The following is a 14113-nucleotide window of genomic DNA, read 5'->3' as shown; positions in this document are numbered from 1 at the left end:
TTTAAAAATCACTGTGAAATACTACAATATAAAATTTCCCCTTTAACCTGAACATTTAGGTGGTGTTAAGTACATCACCTGGTTGTGCAACCACCACCCCATCCATCTCCAGAACCTTTTCACCCTACAGAACTGAGCCTCTGATAACACTAACTGCAGACCCCATCAGACACTAGCCCCACCCTTGCCCCGGCACCACTTCGTGCCTAGGGAGCTGTCTATGAACTGCCTACTCTGGGTCGGGAGCTCATACTGGTGGGATCAGACAGTCTTGGCCTTGCGGGGACTGACCTATTTCACTGAGCATGTCCCAAGAGCCCCTCTGCTCTGCCCACGAGTCAGGATTTCTGTACCCCACGAGGCCTCAGCAGTGTTGCAGGATATGCACAGACCCCGTGTTTGCCCACCCACCCACTGGTGGATACCGGTTGTTTGCAGCCTTTGGCTGTTGGGATCAGTGAGCCTGGGTGCACCGGCCCCTCCTCCAGACCCTGTTTTCTATTCTTTTGGGGTGGTCCAGAAGTGGCGCGCTTTCCCGAGGTTCTGACCTAGCCACCCTCTCCGGGCTCTGCTGCTCCCTGGGTTAGGGACAGCAGGGGTCGCCTTGGCACGTAGGCGCAGCTCAGGCGCAGTGCTGCGCAGACAAGCAACAAGCAGCCAGCAGCCTGGGATCTGAGGTCCCAAATTGCTGCGGGAAAACCACCGAGTCGCGGTCCTCCAAGGCCTAAATCTGTCCGGCGGGAGCGCGCCGGAAATGCAGTCGCGAGCCGGAAGTGAGTATAGAGCTGCAGGTCAGCGATGAAGCCGGCTGTGGACGAGACGTTCCCTGAGGGTGCCGGGCCTTACGTGGACCTGAAAGAGGTAACTACAGTTTAACTTCTTCCTTTCCTATCTTTATTGCTTTTATTTCCATTCTCTTGTCTAATTAGCTGCGGGGCCCTCGGGGTCAGCTGGGCCGCCATTGCCCCGGCTACCAGCAGGGATCCCGTCCTAGTCCCCGGAGGAGCCGTGTCCCGACCCCCCACGATAGCGGAGGCGGCGCCGCGGGGCTCTGGCAGGCGAGGGTAGCGAGACCTTCACAGGCTGTGAGCTGGCGTTGGGCGGCCTGGGAGGGACGTGGGCCCTGCTCCCGAGTGGGTGCTGTGCGGCAGCGGGCAGCTTTCTGATCAGGCCGCTTAATAAACTTTGTCCGCAAGGAAGGAGGTCAGGAGCATGGGTGACAAACTGGGAAAGAAGCAGCGCCAGCGTCTTAGAACGGAGAAGGGATTCGTGCATTTCTGTGCTTTCACTGTGATCTGGTCCTTTCTGTACGGTTGTACCGGGTCCTGAAATAGTCTTGGTTCTCGTTTCTTCCAGCACGGTCACAGACCGACCTTGTCGGGTGTCTAGTGCGCGGTGTTCTAGGTTCAGCAGCACGATACTACAGCCTAGCTGGGACTGTCAGGCCAACTCTGGGGTGTCAGAGCTGCCCATTCTCTTTTACAAAGTTTAAGGGGTCCAAAAATGGCCTGGCGCAGTTCCTGTGCTTAGGCACGTTGGGAATGGCTGACAGAGACTGATCGCACATACTAAGTGTAGTAGAAAAGTAGGGGCTCCCTGCAGAGGCACCTTCAGGGCTGTGAGTGGCTCAGCCTGGGCTTAGGAGAGGAGTGTGCTGTGCAGAGGCTGGGAGAAGGAACCCACGTCCTGGACACTCTGCCTCCGGAGTGCTGTGCTAGCGCCATGCACAGTGTCTGGGGAGGCCAGGGACCCCACAGTCCTGCCTGCACTCACCCAGTCTCCAGCAGGGCTCCTTTGCTGCGGAGCGAAGAGGCCAAGGCAAGAACGCAGGCCCTGGGCACTGACCTGCGGACCCCTAGGAGCTGGGCTGTCCTGACCAGTGCATGCTGGGTGTGGGATCTGCAGTCTGGGGAGATAAGGACGCGGTCATCTCCCCACCGAGGGAGGGGGAAGCTGTGGTTTCAAGGGGTCGCCATTTCCGGGACCGGGCGGGATCCACCGGGTGCCACCATGCTGCTCACCCTGGGGTTGCTGTAGGATGATTCATTCAGCTGTACTCAGATTCTAATTGTGCTTTCTGTGTTCTTTATCACAATTAAAAAGGTCTTTTAAAATGCTCTGAGTAACTTTTGAATCTGTCTAACCCTTCTGTTCTTAGGATTTATTCGCAAATGTGTGTCACTGAGGTACACAGTATGGATCTTTTCCCAGTTCTACATGCACATTGCAGACAACATTGTGTCATTTTCACTTCCATTTCCATGACGATTAGGCAGTTAGAACATTGCCTGTGTGTCAGTGGCTGTACTCCCCATGGTGAACATCCCTGGATAGCACTGGAACTCACTGGGGAAACCCACGCATGCTTAGGGCCTCTTCAGCACTCGGAGAGGAGGAGGGGTCCCCTGGGGAGGGAGGTTTCACAGGCATCAACCAGAGTGGGGGCCGCAGGAGGAAGCCCCCACACGACCCTCTTGTGCACTGTGTGGCTGAAACACGGGTGTCCTCCCCTCTCTGCAGCCCAGAGCCTGGCCCATCCTCATTGCTCAGCTCCGTCCATCCCCTGTGTCCTGGGGCGGCTGGAGTGCCGGCCCTGGGGGGCAGAGCGGTGGGCTTCCGCTCTCCAGGGAGCGGGGCCAGGAGGTGGGCTTGGCACTGCAGGGGGAGAGGTGGGTCTTTCTGTGTAGGAGTCTGAGCTGTTTCTGCCTACACAGTGCCTTTTCGAGGTCACCTAGCACCGCATCCACCTTCCCAGAGCACCTGCGCTGTGTGCAGAATCCTGTTTGCAGTTGCACCTGACAAAACCACTTGATTGTATCTATAGGTGCTGACCAAGAGATGGGTGGTTTGCACGAGGGAGTGGCCTTAGCCAAAGGCCTAGGAGTCCTGGTCAGCAGGGGCTTTAGTGGATTTCTGCTGGGAAGGGTTTAACCCTCACGAGGCCGGTGCACAGCTGCCACTACCTCCGCCTGCACCGCCCCCACCTCCATCAAATCCACCCACACCAGCACCTCCAGCAACCAGAGAGACAACCCAAGTGGCCACGGCCTGGGCCAGGGATGGAACTCCTGTGGCTGCCACTGCAGCAGGACCACCAGGGCTCGCTGGAGCCCCACCCACCCCTCCCTCCACCCCCAGGAGCCCCATGTTCTAGGCCTAGACCCCTTCTCCCCAGCCAGCTGAGGTCTGCACCTCTCTCCCTCTTGCCACTTTGCTCCATTTTCCTTCCCCTCTGGAGCCCCTAGGAAGAGCCCGGAAGGAGGGTCGCCAGCCTGTGTTTTGAGGGCAGGAGAGTGTGGGGTAGGCAAAGGAAGGCCTGGTCCTGGAACAAGGAAATGTGCACGGTCACAGGGCTGCCTGCTCTCACCCCTGGGGGCTGCTCTCCCTCTTTCCTTGTCTGCTGCAGAGGTTCCCTGGGGTCTCTTTTGGAGTTGGGAAGCTGGGAGTTCAGGCAAGGGCATGGGAGAGGCTTGGATGGAAGGAGGAGCCCGTGTGGTCTGTGAAGCCTGTACCAGGACAGGGGTCCTGAAAAAGGACGAGTTTCCCACAGCCCTTCCACAGCAACGACCCTGGGAGGGGAAAGAGAGGCACAGACAATGGAGGACCCCGGACACACTCCATTCCTGCCCTTTAGCCCAAGACGGGACTCCGTGTAGACTGTGCCCACAAACCTACGAGGGGACAGAGCCATGTTGCCCCACACCCGCCATAGCCCAGACTGGAGGATGTTTTCCCATACAAAAGAGGTCGCCTGCCAAATGAACCAGGAAGTAACCAGAATCTGCAGCCTCAGGATGGGCTGGCCAGGATCCCACTGGGCACAGTGCAGGTGCTCCATGCAGCCCTTTCCTGGCCCTATCTGCAGTAGCCTCGGAGACAAAGCAGAAAACTAGAGAATGAGTCCATTGACCCCGCATCCATCAACTTCAAAATACAGGAGACGTTTGAGGGGCACTTTAGATTAACATGGCCCTTTCCACACCTTGTCCGCACAAGATTCCTGTGTATCTGGTGGAATACGAGTTGCGTCCATAGCATGGAGTCGAGTCACCCGTCTTCAGAGATCCAGGGCTGCTGAACAGTCACCTACAGGATTCTTACCAAAAGATGGACCAGCGAGTCCTAGCACTAGGGGGCAGGGCCGCAAACTCCACCTGGCTGAAGGGGGGCTGGGGCCTGCACTGGGCAGGGCTGGACACGAGGAACCAGCCCCTGGGTGTTGGCGGGCCCAGGACCAGGGCGGGAACTCAAAATCCTGCACTGCACATTAGCACCCCTAGATGCTGCCCACTCCCTTCCCTGCCCACTGTCAGATCTGACTCCTGTCTGTGGCCCAGTAGGGCAGCATGTCCTTGGAGCCCCCATGGCGGTGCCCTTGCCCTGCCCTCGCAGCATCCAAGCGACAGGACAGGAAGATGCCACCCCACCCTGCTGGACCAGCTCAGACACCGGGGCCCTGCAAAGCCCGCAGTGCGCCCTCTGCTGGCGGTGACTCTCCTCCATCCTTACCATTTTCAGTCCGCCCAGGACCCTGGGAGGGGAGCAGGCCAGGCCAGGCAGCCAAATGAAGCCATTCATTCCCAAGCACGGAAATCAAATTCCACAGGACCTGTGGGACCAGCGCACCACGATCCCATCTGTATTTCCTCTTCCTGTCCTTCTGACCCATAAAGAAGTTGTATAAAAACAAAATATTTTCTAATTTTTATTTAAAACATTTCTGAACATTTTTGTTTATGGTGGGGAATATCTGTACATACAGGAGATCAAACTTTGTCCCTGAGCCTGGGAGGTATGCAGTGGAACCACTGAGCTGGAAATTTGTGGCATTTCCCTTGCTCCTATAGGGGTAGGTAACAGGGAGCGGGGAGGAGAGGAGGGACAGGGAGGCAGGGACTGAATGGGGAACAGTGGGGGCAGAGCCCTGGCCCCACTTCTCCAGAAAGGCTTTCAATCAAATTAAGGTGCATGGTGTCCATTTCCTCAGTGAGGTAGAAAAACCCCACAAAGGGATGAAGAACGAAGCCTGGGCCCTGATGGGTTTCTCACTCTCAGGCAGCTGGGGTTGTGGGGAGGACCCCGCCCGGGCCTCTTCTCCTGGGGGCTCCTCAGGGTGAGCAGGGCTCCGCTCTGGAGGATCTTGGGAGAGACAGCAGCAGGCACTGAGCGCTGTGCCCCTGCCCACTCCTGTCCCTGACCCCTTCCAGGCTCTACTCACCGCCGTCTGTGGCTGAAGCGGCAACGTCCCAGGTGCCCCTGGGCCCTGGCGTGGGCTCCTCACCATGGGTCTGTGCGGTGGCCACCAACTGGGCCTGACAGGACCTGCCATCGTCCTGCTGCAGTGCCACCTGCTGCAGCACGAGCAGCTTTACCCAGAGGGAGAGGGCACGGTGGGCACCCTGACTCCGCCCAGGAGATGTGCAGCCTACCTGCAGCGCTTCCGGGCCTGGGCACAGCTGGCTGCTGAACTGCTGCTTCTCCTGCTCTGCCTCCTCCTCCGCGTCCTCCTCTTCCTCCACCTCTTCCTCTTCTTCCTCCCCTTGTTCCTTCTCCTCATTTTTATTATGCTCTTGTTTCTCTTCCTCCTCCTCCCCTTGTTCTTTTTCCTCCTCCTCCTCCTGATGCCCCTCTTCTTTCCCTACCACCCACTCTCTGGGGCAGATGGCAGCGAGCTCTGCAGTGGGAGGAAGACAGCGGTCAGGCATCACTTGCAGGGTTCCCAAGCCCACACCTCACAGCCTCTGCTCCCTAGGCCATGTCTCTCCCCCTGCAAGACCCCAGCAGCAGAAGGAGCCAGAGCAGCAGGGTCAGGGCTCCATGCCCACCTGCCCTGCCCACCCTTCCCGGCCGGGCAGGACTGGCTCACCTGCAGCTTCCCGGTGGGTACACGGTCACCACTGCTCCTGAGGGTGGGAGCCCCCTCCACAGGTGTGTCCTGGATCAGGGCCACCAGATGGGCCACGCACTGGCATTGCCCATTCTAGCAGAAGGAGCCAGAGCAGCAGGGTCAGGGCTCCATGCCCACCTGCCCTGCCCACCCTTCCCGGCCGGGCAGGACTGGCTCACCTGCAGCTTCCCGGTGGGTACACGGTCACCACTGCTCCTGAGGGTGGGAGCCCCCTCCACAGGTGTGTCCTGGATCAGGGCCACCAGATGGGCCACGCACTGGCATTGCCCATTCTGCTGCCTCAGGCCTCTGGGCAGCGGAGCCTGGTGTTCCTGGGCAAGGTTAGGACCATCAGAAAAATGCAGTCTGCAGAAGTGGGTGTGGCTCCCGAGGGGTCACTCCTGACACAAAGGGGAAAGGAGCAGAAAGGAGCTCCCTGCTCTCACCAGCACCTGTGCTTGCCAGAGGATAAGGTCTGAGCAAAGACTGTCAGGGAAGGTGTGGGGTCCACGGAAACGAGAGGGTGGGAAAACCAAGGCACTGGGCTGTGCGAAGGGACACAGTGGGAGACAGGGAAAACACGGGGAGAGGAGACAGTGCAGTCATACTCACCAAGGCCTCTGAGCTGCCTGAGTCTTCCGGGATGGTGGTGTTGGACCCCGGAGCCTCCACAGGCCATTGCTTCACGTCCACTTCGTTGAAAAATGGGAGCAGCCAGGAGAGTTCCCAGTGAGACCCACAAGGGAGGCAGAGCGGCCCCAGGCCCCTCTGCACCCGCCTGTCAGGTCCCCTGGGCCACCACCCCCTGGGGGAGAATGAGCTGCACTGCAGAGGTCTCTTCCCACTCCACTTTCAGTTTCAGAGCGCTTCTCAGCCCACCCTGCCCCGGGCAGCTCCACTCACCTGCCCCAGCCAGGGCCAGGACTCTCAGCTGGGCTGCCTGCTCCTCCTGCAGCCTGGAGGGTTTCAGGTCCTCCTGTGGGCAGCATGCAAAGTGCAAAGTCAGAGGCAGCTGGGGGCCCCCCACGCAGGGCCCGCCTCAGCAGCTTCATCACCTGCATCTCCTGGCGGATTCGGTCCAGGGCCACCATTTTTTGCTGTCCTTTAGCTTGCCTTGCCAAGTTTCTGTGCAGAGCAAAGCGCCTACACAGGGCCTCCTTCTCCATGGCCAACTGCTGCCAGGACTCAGCATGCTGCCACACCTGGGACAACAGCTCGTCCCCCTGCTGCTGCAGGTGCTGGGCCTCCTGGCTGTTCAGCGCCATCTGCAGAAGAACCAGAGGTGAGGACAGGCGGGCCTGCTGCTCCAGAGCTGGAGCCCAGGAAGGTGGCGGGGGAACTCGGACCACCTGGCCTTCTGCACACAGCCTCAAGCCCAGAGCCTCCTTTCCCAGCACTTGGACTTCGGACCACAGCTGTGGAGAATCAGAGGAAGCCGACCCACAGGCACTAAGCACTCTCCCCACACCCTGTACTTCACACGCATTGTCTCATTGCACGCACCAGGTCTGGAGGACAACGCCACATCCTTTTCAAGTGATGGGCACCCAGGCTTGGCGATGTAACGCACAGAGCTGCTGGGACCCAAGGAGCCTCCCCTCCTATCCTGAATCTTCCTTTCAGGGCTCTGTGGCCTCCAGCAGGAACAGTGAAATCAGGACCCAGGCAGAGTCCAGACCCACCCACCACTACCTGTCAGAGGCCCGGAGCTGGAAGCAGTCACAGAAACGCTCAGGAGCACAGTGCAGGACTCTGGGGTCACCTGTCCCCGAGCTGTGAGAGATCAGTCCTGGCCCAGCACCTCCCCTCCCCATGGGTGGCACGACTGTCCTTGCATAGTCCCAGGGGGTGGGAGTTACCAATGCTGTGATTTCACACAGCTTCTCCTGCAGCTGGCCCAGCTTCCTGGCCAGCGCCTTCTTCTCAAGCTGCTCTGACTGCAGCGCGCTGGCCAGCTGGTGTTTTTCTTCTGCCTGTGGAGAATGGGAATCAATGCCACCGAGACAGCCAGGCCCGAGTTGCCAATCTGGCTGACCATGGGGCAGGGCAGAGTGGAGAATCATCCCTGTCCCCAGCAGAGGCTCCAGCAGGGTTCTGCCTCATGGGCAACTTCACAATGGAGGCCTGCAGAGCCCCATTGTGCTGTGGGGAGAAAGGAACTGTGCTGCTCTGCCTTAAAGGACCTGGTGGGGAGGAACCTGGGGAGCATGGGCCACGCACCAGCCTTAGGACACTGTCCTGCATCTGGGCCAACTGCTGTCTTAACTCTTGCAGCTCCATGTGAACTTCCGAGGGCTCAGCTGGGGGCTCCAGGGCTGGGGGCACTGCTGAGAAGGGAAGTAGTAGTAAAGTTCTGGGCCTCTCAGCGCTCTCCCCTACAGTTCCTGTGTGGGGTTGGCAGTGGGCACAGCACCCCTCTCTCCGATGGGGACACAGAGGCTCAGTAGATGACAGGATTGCTGGCTCCTGGCACAGAGCCCTTTCTGTTTGGCCCAGTGCCCTTGAATGCACCTCCCTCCTCGGGGTCAGGATAAGCCACACCCCCAGCCAGGGGATCAGGTCCAACTCCCAGGTCACACTTGTCCTCACTCACCCATCAAGCTCCTCTCCAGCTCCTCCACTCTGGCGCCTAGTTGTTCCTTGGCTTCCCTCAATGCCCTCAGCTGCCCAACAAGGCACAGGGCACCGTCAGCAGGGGGGGACTGCCGACCTCAGGCCCATCCATCCCCTAAGTGTCCGCCCCTCTCCCCACTTCTGCCCCAATGTGCCTTACCTCCTTCATCACCCCCTGCAGCTCAGTGGAGACCCTCCTAGGGGTGGAGACACAGGGTCAGGGTGCAGGTAGCTGCATGGGGAAGAGGCTCAGGGGCAATGGCCTGCCCTGACCCCTCAGCCTAGGGACTGTTGCCCCAGAGGAGACACTCACTCGTTCTTCTGAAGGAGCTTGCGCCCACTGGCAGCATCCTGGCTCTGTTCAGAGAGAAAGATAGGAACCTGGGATTCCACTTCCAGTAAGACTCCCCCAGGGGTGGTCTCAGCCCAGCTCCCTGCCAAGCCCTCCACCTCCCAGACCTCACACCCTGGGGTCTGTCAGAGAGCCTGAGCGTAAGTGGCTCTTCTCACCGGCCTGCCTTGCCTTGAGGCTGAGCAAAATCCAATACCACCTACCATTTACTGAACGCTTGCTCTGTGCGGGGCCCAAGGAGATGACACAAAATGGTGTCAATTCAACACCACAAATGTGCATCCGATCCCCACTTACGTTTAATGGCACTGTTGCTGGTGCGACCCAGGGCTTGGTATAAGCTTGTCCCGCACCCGACCACTGAGCTGTAACAGATCTGCCCCTCGAATGCAGATTTCTTCCATGCACCTGACACTGTTCTCACACGATCCTTGACCCTCTACTGCCATTGGAGCCCCATCCCCAGAAGCCAACACTGACTCACCTTGTCAGGTGGGTGACAGGCTCCACCGGTAGATGCACGCATTTTCTGTATGCTTTGCCACTTTGGGCTTTTTAGGAACTCTCTCAACTGCACAAAGGAAAAGCAATAATACTGATGAAAATGATGAACCCCCGTGGCCACATCCTCCTCTTGCCTAGTTTCTACAGCACACCCTCATGCATACCATCAGCTGCAATGCACCAACAACCTACAAAGTGCTGTAATGATCAGTTAATGCCTGAGCAAAGGAGCTCTCCGTGTCTACAAAGAATATACTGATGAAAATGATGAACCCCCGTGGCCACATCCTCCTCTTGCCTAGTTTCTACAGCACACCCTCATGCATACCATCAGCTGCAATGCACCAACAACCTACAAAGTGCTGTAATGATCAGTTAATGCCTGAGCAAAGGAGCTCTCCGTGTGTCTACAAAGAAGGAAGGGGAAAGAGAGTTGGCACCATGCTGGTGGCCTGTTGTCCCAAATACTGGTGACACTGCAACAGCAAGACCATCAGACTGATTCAAGCCTGAGATTCAAAACCATCTCCAAATAGAAATAATAAAAAATAAAACATCTTAGGCATGGAGTTCTGTGCCTCCTGGAATGGCACCCTAAGGCTAACAAACCAACAAAATAAATAAAGCCACAGGGCCGAGGTTCAGTTCAGCAATAGAGAGCTTGCCTCCCTTGTGCAGGCTGTGAGCTTATTCAACACTAACACACACACACACATATACACACACACACACAACATGAGAATTCAACTGTGAGGTAGAGTGTTTAGGAAATACTTGTAAGTTTCTCTGAAGAGCAGAGTCCTGGGAGAATACCCACACAGACCTGTCTGTCCTCCTGCACTCAACCAGAGACCTTGTCAACCTTTGGGCCTCCCTGATGATGGTTTCAAGCTGGCAGTGTCCAAGCCAGGGAACCTGAAGTCTCTCTGCACCCATTCCCACATCCCATCCCATTCCAAATAGAAATCTGTGACTCCACCAGAGAAACTGGACAATGGCTAAAGACACTTGAGGGGACCGGGTGGGAAGATCCAGGGCCAGGTGAGGGGCGCTGATGACAGTGTCTATGGGACTGGGCCTTAAGCACATCCTCCTCCTGCCTCCCTGTCCCCAGAACCTGTCTGTGCCCCTGCCCTCTGCTCTTTTCACAACGGGGACGGGACAAGGCAGTGTGATGGAGGGCTCCGGGAGGTCTGCTGTGGGGTGGCAGGAGGCCCCAAGAGTGACTGCAAGCCTCACAGATGCCAGGATGGGGGCTGGTCTGGGAGGACCAGGGCGGTGAGAGGGCTCAGTGGGGGCACTGGGGCAAGAGGTCCCTTCCTACGTGGCTCAGGGGTGACACAGGCCCCGACCGAGGAACGGCCAGCTGGACACTCAGTCTGGGTCCAGGGGCTGGGACCCTATGCGTTTTACCTTTTTCCTGGCCCTGGCCAATTTCCTCTCCCTGCAGGTTTCTTCTGAAATGCCCTGGCAGGGAGGGGGAAAGAGGTGGGACCACTTCAGCACAGTCCCTTCCATCATTTGGAAATTCTCTCCAATAGTCTCTGTGCGGCTCAGCTACCTGCCTACAAGAGGCGTAACCAGGGCGGCACTAAACTCAGCACAGGGGCTGTGGCCCCAGGCCCTCTCACCCCATTGGTTGAGTGCGTTGATGACATCATAAGGCCCTGGGGAGGCCTCCAGCATGGGTGGGGGTGGGGGATAGGTGGCATCCCAGGACAGCTGCGGGCAGCTGTTGGTCCTGCCTACCCACAGGGAGCTGGGACAGGAGGGGCTGGCAGGAAGGGTCCGGACAGTTCACAGTTTCTCACCAGTCCCCCTGATAGCTGTGTAGAGGGCGTGCATTCCATTCAAACAAAAACAGGACACGTTACCAATAAAAGTCACCCTAAGAGAAAAAGGCTAAACAGAGTTCCTGAAGGACAGGGAAAGGCTTCTACATAGACTTGATCTACAAGCGGGACTAAAGAGCAGCGATGAATACGGGCTTAACTCTAAACAATCTGCCAAATGGAAACACCAAAAGGAGACACAGAGCAAACAGATGTCCAGACAACATAGAGAAAATGAGAATGAAGTTGAGGGACCCAACTGGAAGGACAAAAGCAAAAGCTTCAGTCTGAAACTTAGTTAGGAAGAAAGGGGAAGGTAAAGCAAAAACAAGAAATGGTGTCAGCAAACACACAGAGAGAATCCAAGCCTAACACATCAGTGAGCACTGCCAGTGGAAGTGGCTCAACTCCCAGTGCCAAAAGGAAACAGTGTCCAAGCTTATCTTTGAGGAGGGAACTCACCTCTAGGAGGAGCCGCATCCGACACTAACATGACTCCTCCAGGACTAGAGGGAGAGCAGGGGGAAAGAAGTGTGGGCCAAGGGGAAGGAAAGGCCCGTGAGGCAGCTGCTCCACAGCCCTGGAAACAGACTCCGGGAAGAACAGTATTCCTCTCCCGGGGCCACGCCCTGTGGAAAGGTGAATTTCATCCGGCACTTAGGACAATGCTGTGTTTGTGGGACCTTCCTGGGCTCCAGGGGAATACTCCTCTCCCGCCCGATGGAGAACGAGTGGGGACTGGGTGCCTAGCATTTTCTAGGATGGACTTTCTCCCAGTGACCCCATGCAGTCCTATGACGTGAAACACCACTTGTAAACTCATTCTGAACATCACATCTGCAGTCAGCACCCCTTCGGTGAACTCCAGACACATGGAATCCACTGTCTGTCCTTGTGACATTTCCTTTGGGTGTCTAAGAGCATCTCCAACCTCCTAAGTCTAACCCTCGGCCTTTAGTCTCTCTTCTGGCACAGGCTCTTCTCCTAGGCATTAGCATCTCCCATAAAGCAGACCCCACCTCTCCATGCTTAGGCCCAGATCAATGGACTCATTGGAGGGATCACTTCCTCTCCTATCTTATATTCTGCTAGCGAGTCCAGTAAAATTTCTTGCTGTCTTTTGGTCTCCTTCTTCTTGTGGTGTGGAGGATTGAATTCAAGGCCTTTGCACTGAGCTATTGAGTTCTTAGCTTCTACTTTCAGGCCTCCTTCCTCTCTCGCCTTTTGTGCTTGTTTGTTTTGTTTTGGCCATTGCCTCCCCTCTTTGAAGAAAAGCCAAACCCTGATTTCTCTCCACCCCAAATGTTCCCACCCTGCCTGAGCTACCGAAACCTCTCCCGTGGGCGACAGTGTCTGCCCTCTTCACTGATATGCCTGCTTCCACCTCTGATTTCCATGTGTGCCCAGATCCTCCTAGAAGTTATATCAAGACAGGATCCAATGTGCACACAACTTGTCGTGTCAAACCCTGTGAGAGAAAATGGCCAAAGAAACAAGAGAGACTGGCATAGCATCCAGAGTGCGAAGCAAGGGAGATGTCAAATGAAGGCAAGAAGGCAGGTTAGGTGCGAGGTTGTAGGCTTCTGTGTGCTTAGGAAAAGTTGAGTGAGGCTGCTGGGGGCTCCTGAGCCAAAGCCACCTGCAGGGAGCTCTGGGATTCCTTGTGTGGACCTGCCTTGGTCTGTCTCCCTCCGGGCTCCGTAGAGACCCGAGAACAGTGGAAAAGCAGTGGGAAGCAGTGGGAAACCAGTGGAAAGCATGGCCTCCAGCCCTGCCTCTGGGCTTGCCCGGAGTTCTGACTCCTGCACCCAGCCATCCAGAGCGCTCCCAAGTGACTGCAGCTCCAGCTCTTCCATCTGTTCTCAGCTCTGAGGCTCTTGCTCAATTGCCCAGGCTGGGCACAGCCTCAAGTGCCACCTGCCTCAGTTTCCCAATATGGGGATTCCACAGATGCACCACCTCACCCTGTGCAGTCCGAGCGTCTTTAGGTTGATGTCCTTTGGGAAGTTTTCGTCTGGTCTCCCTGCCATCACTCCTAAAGGCAGCAGATGGTTTTGGAATGAGTGGTCAGAGAAGTCAAAACAACAAGCCCTTTATGGAAAATTGGTTCACACTGCGGCCTGGGCAGGAAAGACAGGGTGTGTTGGAAACATCTCCCTCTATCAGAAAGTGAGAAAGTGCTGGAAATCCATGGGAACACAGGCTACTCTTTGAAGGGCTCACATCGCTCAACTTTGGGTTCATTTGAGCACCAAAATAAATGACAGCCGTTTTGTATTCCAATTCACTGATTCGTCAAAAAGTTTGGCGTCTACTTATAATTCCAGCACTCTGGAGGCAGAGGCAGGAGGACTGCCATGAGTTCAAGGCCAGGCTGGTCTATACACGGAGTCTGAGTTCAGTCTATACTACACAGTGAGACCCTGTCTCAAAAAAATGATCAATAATTCTATCTTCAGGGTTCCCAAGTGCAGCCTTCGGGCACACACAGGGTACACATCAGGGTGGCAACAAAAGGTTGCTCCAGGCAGCGGCCCTGTCGGGAGGCACCTGTTCCCAGCAAGGTGACCCGGCAGGCTGCAGACAGACTTACAGGGGTGAGGCTGCCACGTGTGCGGCACAGGCAAGTGTGCTGTCTCAATTTCCTAAGTGGGAGAGGGGACGGTAGCCAGGGCCTTCACACTGAGCTACACACCAGCTCTCTCATTTTGAGACAGAGCGTCAATAAATCACTAACTCACCCAGGCTGGGCTTGAACTTGTGATCCTCTACCCAGCCTCCCAGTGTGTGCCAGTATGCCAGCTGAGCACTGCCATCCTTTATCAAGCTCTAGCACGTGGGAACAGAAAACTGAGTTCATTCATACTTCAAGTTAGTATGTACAAAAAGTACGTCTGTACCCAACACACACACACACACACACAC

The 14113-nt window shown here is 56.6% G+C and overlaps 2 protein-coding genes across 3 annotated transcripts; both read right to left on the bottom strand.

The window, feature by feature from the left end:
• Window positions 1-4723: 4723 nt before the first annotated feature.
• Window positions 4724-5752, bottom strand: LOC104849220 (cilia- and flagella-associated protein 251-like). Of its 2 annotated transcripts, none has more exons than XM_010605547.2 (3): window positions 5430-5752; window positions 5219-5351; window positions 4724-5139 (listed from the first exon to the last, which is right to left on the bottom strand). In XM_010605547.2, exons 1-3 carry the CDS (start codon window positions 5703-5705, stop codon window positions 4955-4957), a joined length of 594 nt encoding a protein of 197 aa, XP_010603849.1. In that variant the 5' UTR covers window positions 5706-5752; the 3' UTR covers window positions 4724-4954. The 2 variants fall into 2 exon arrangements, with proteins under 2 accessions (XP_010603849.1, XP_019060287.1); XM_019204742.2 differs by having other exon boundaries at window positions 5219-5348.
• On the bottom strand, window positions 5705-14009 carry LOC104849235 (golgin subfamily A member 2). Its single transcript, XM_010605550.1, has 13 exons — window positions 13930-14009; window positions 13153-13223; window positions 9337-9423; window positions 8814-8857; window positions 8661-8697; window positions 8481-8550; window positions 8108-8214; window positions 7747-7860; window positions 6943-7152; window positions 6791-6863; window positions 6500-6579; window positions 6007-6219; window positions 5705-5806 (listed from the first exon to the last, which is right to left on the bottom strand). Exons 2-13 carry the CDS (start codon window positions 13216-13218, stop codon window positions 5705-5707), a joined length of 1203 nt encoding a protein of 400 aa, XP_010603852.1. The 5' UTR covers window positions 13219-13223; window positions 13930-14009.
• Between the last annotated feature and the right edge of the window lie 104 nt (window positions 14010-14113).

The sequence above is a fragment of the Fukomys damarensis genome, unplaced genomic scaffold, assembly GCF_012274545.1.
Source record: "Fukomys damarensis isolate Sample0158 unplaced genomic scaffold, DMR_v1.0_HiC HiC_scaffold_19, whole genome shotgun sequence".
NCBI classification, from domain to species: Eukaryota; Metazoa; Chordata; class Mammalia; order Rodentia; family Bathyergidae; genus Fukomys; species Fukomys damarensis.
This window is presented reverse-complemented; position numbering and strand designations above follow the sequence as displayed.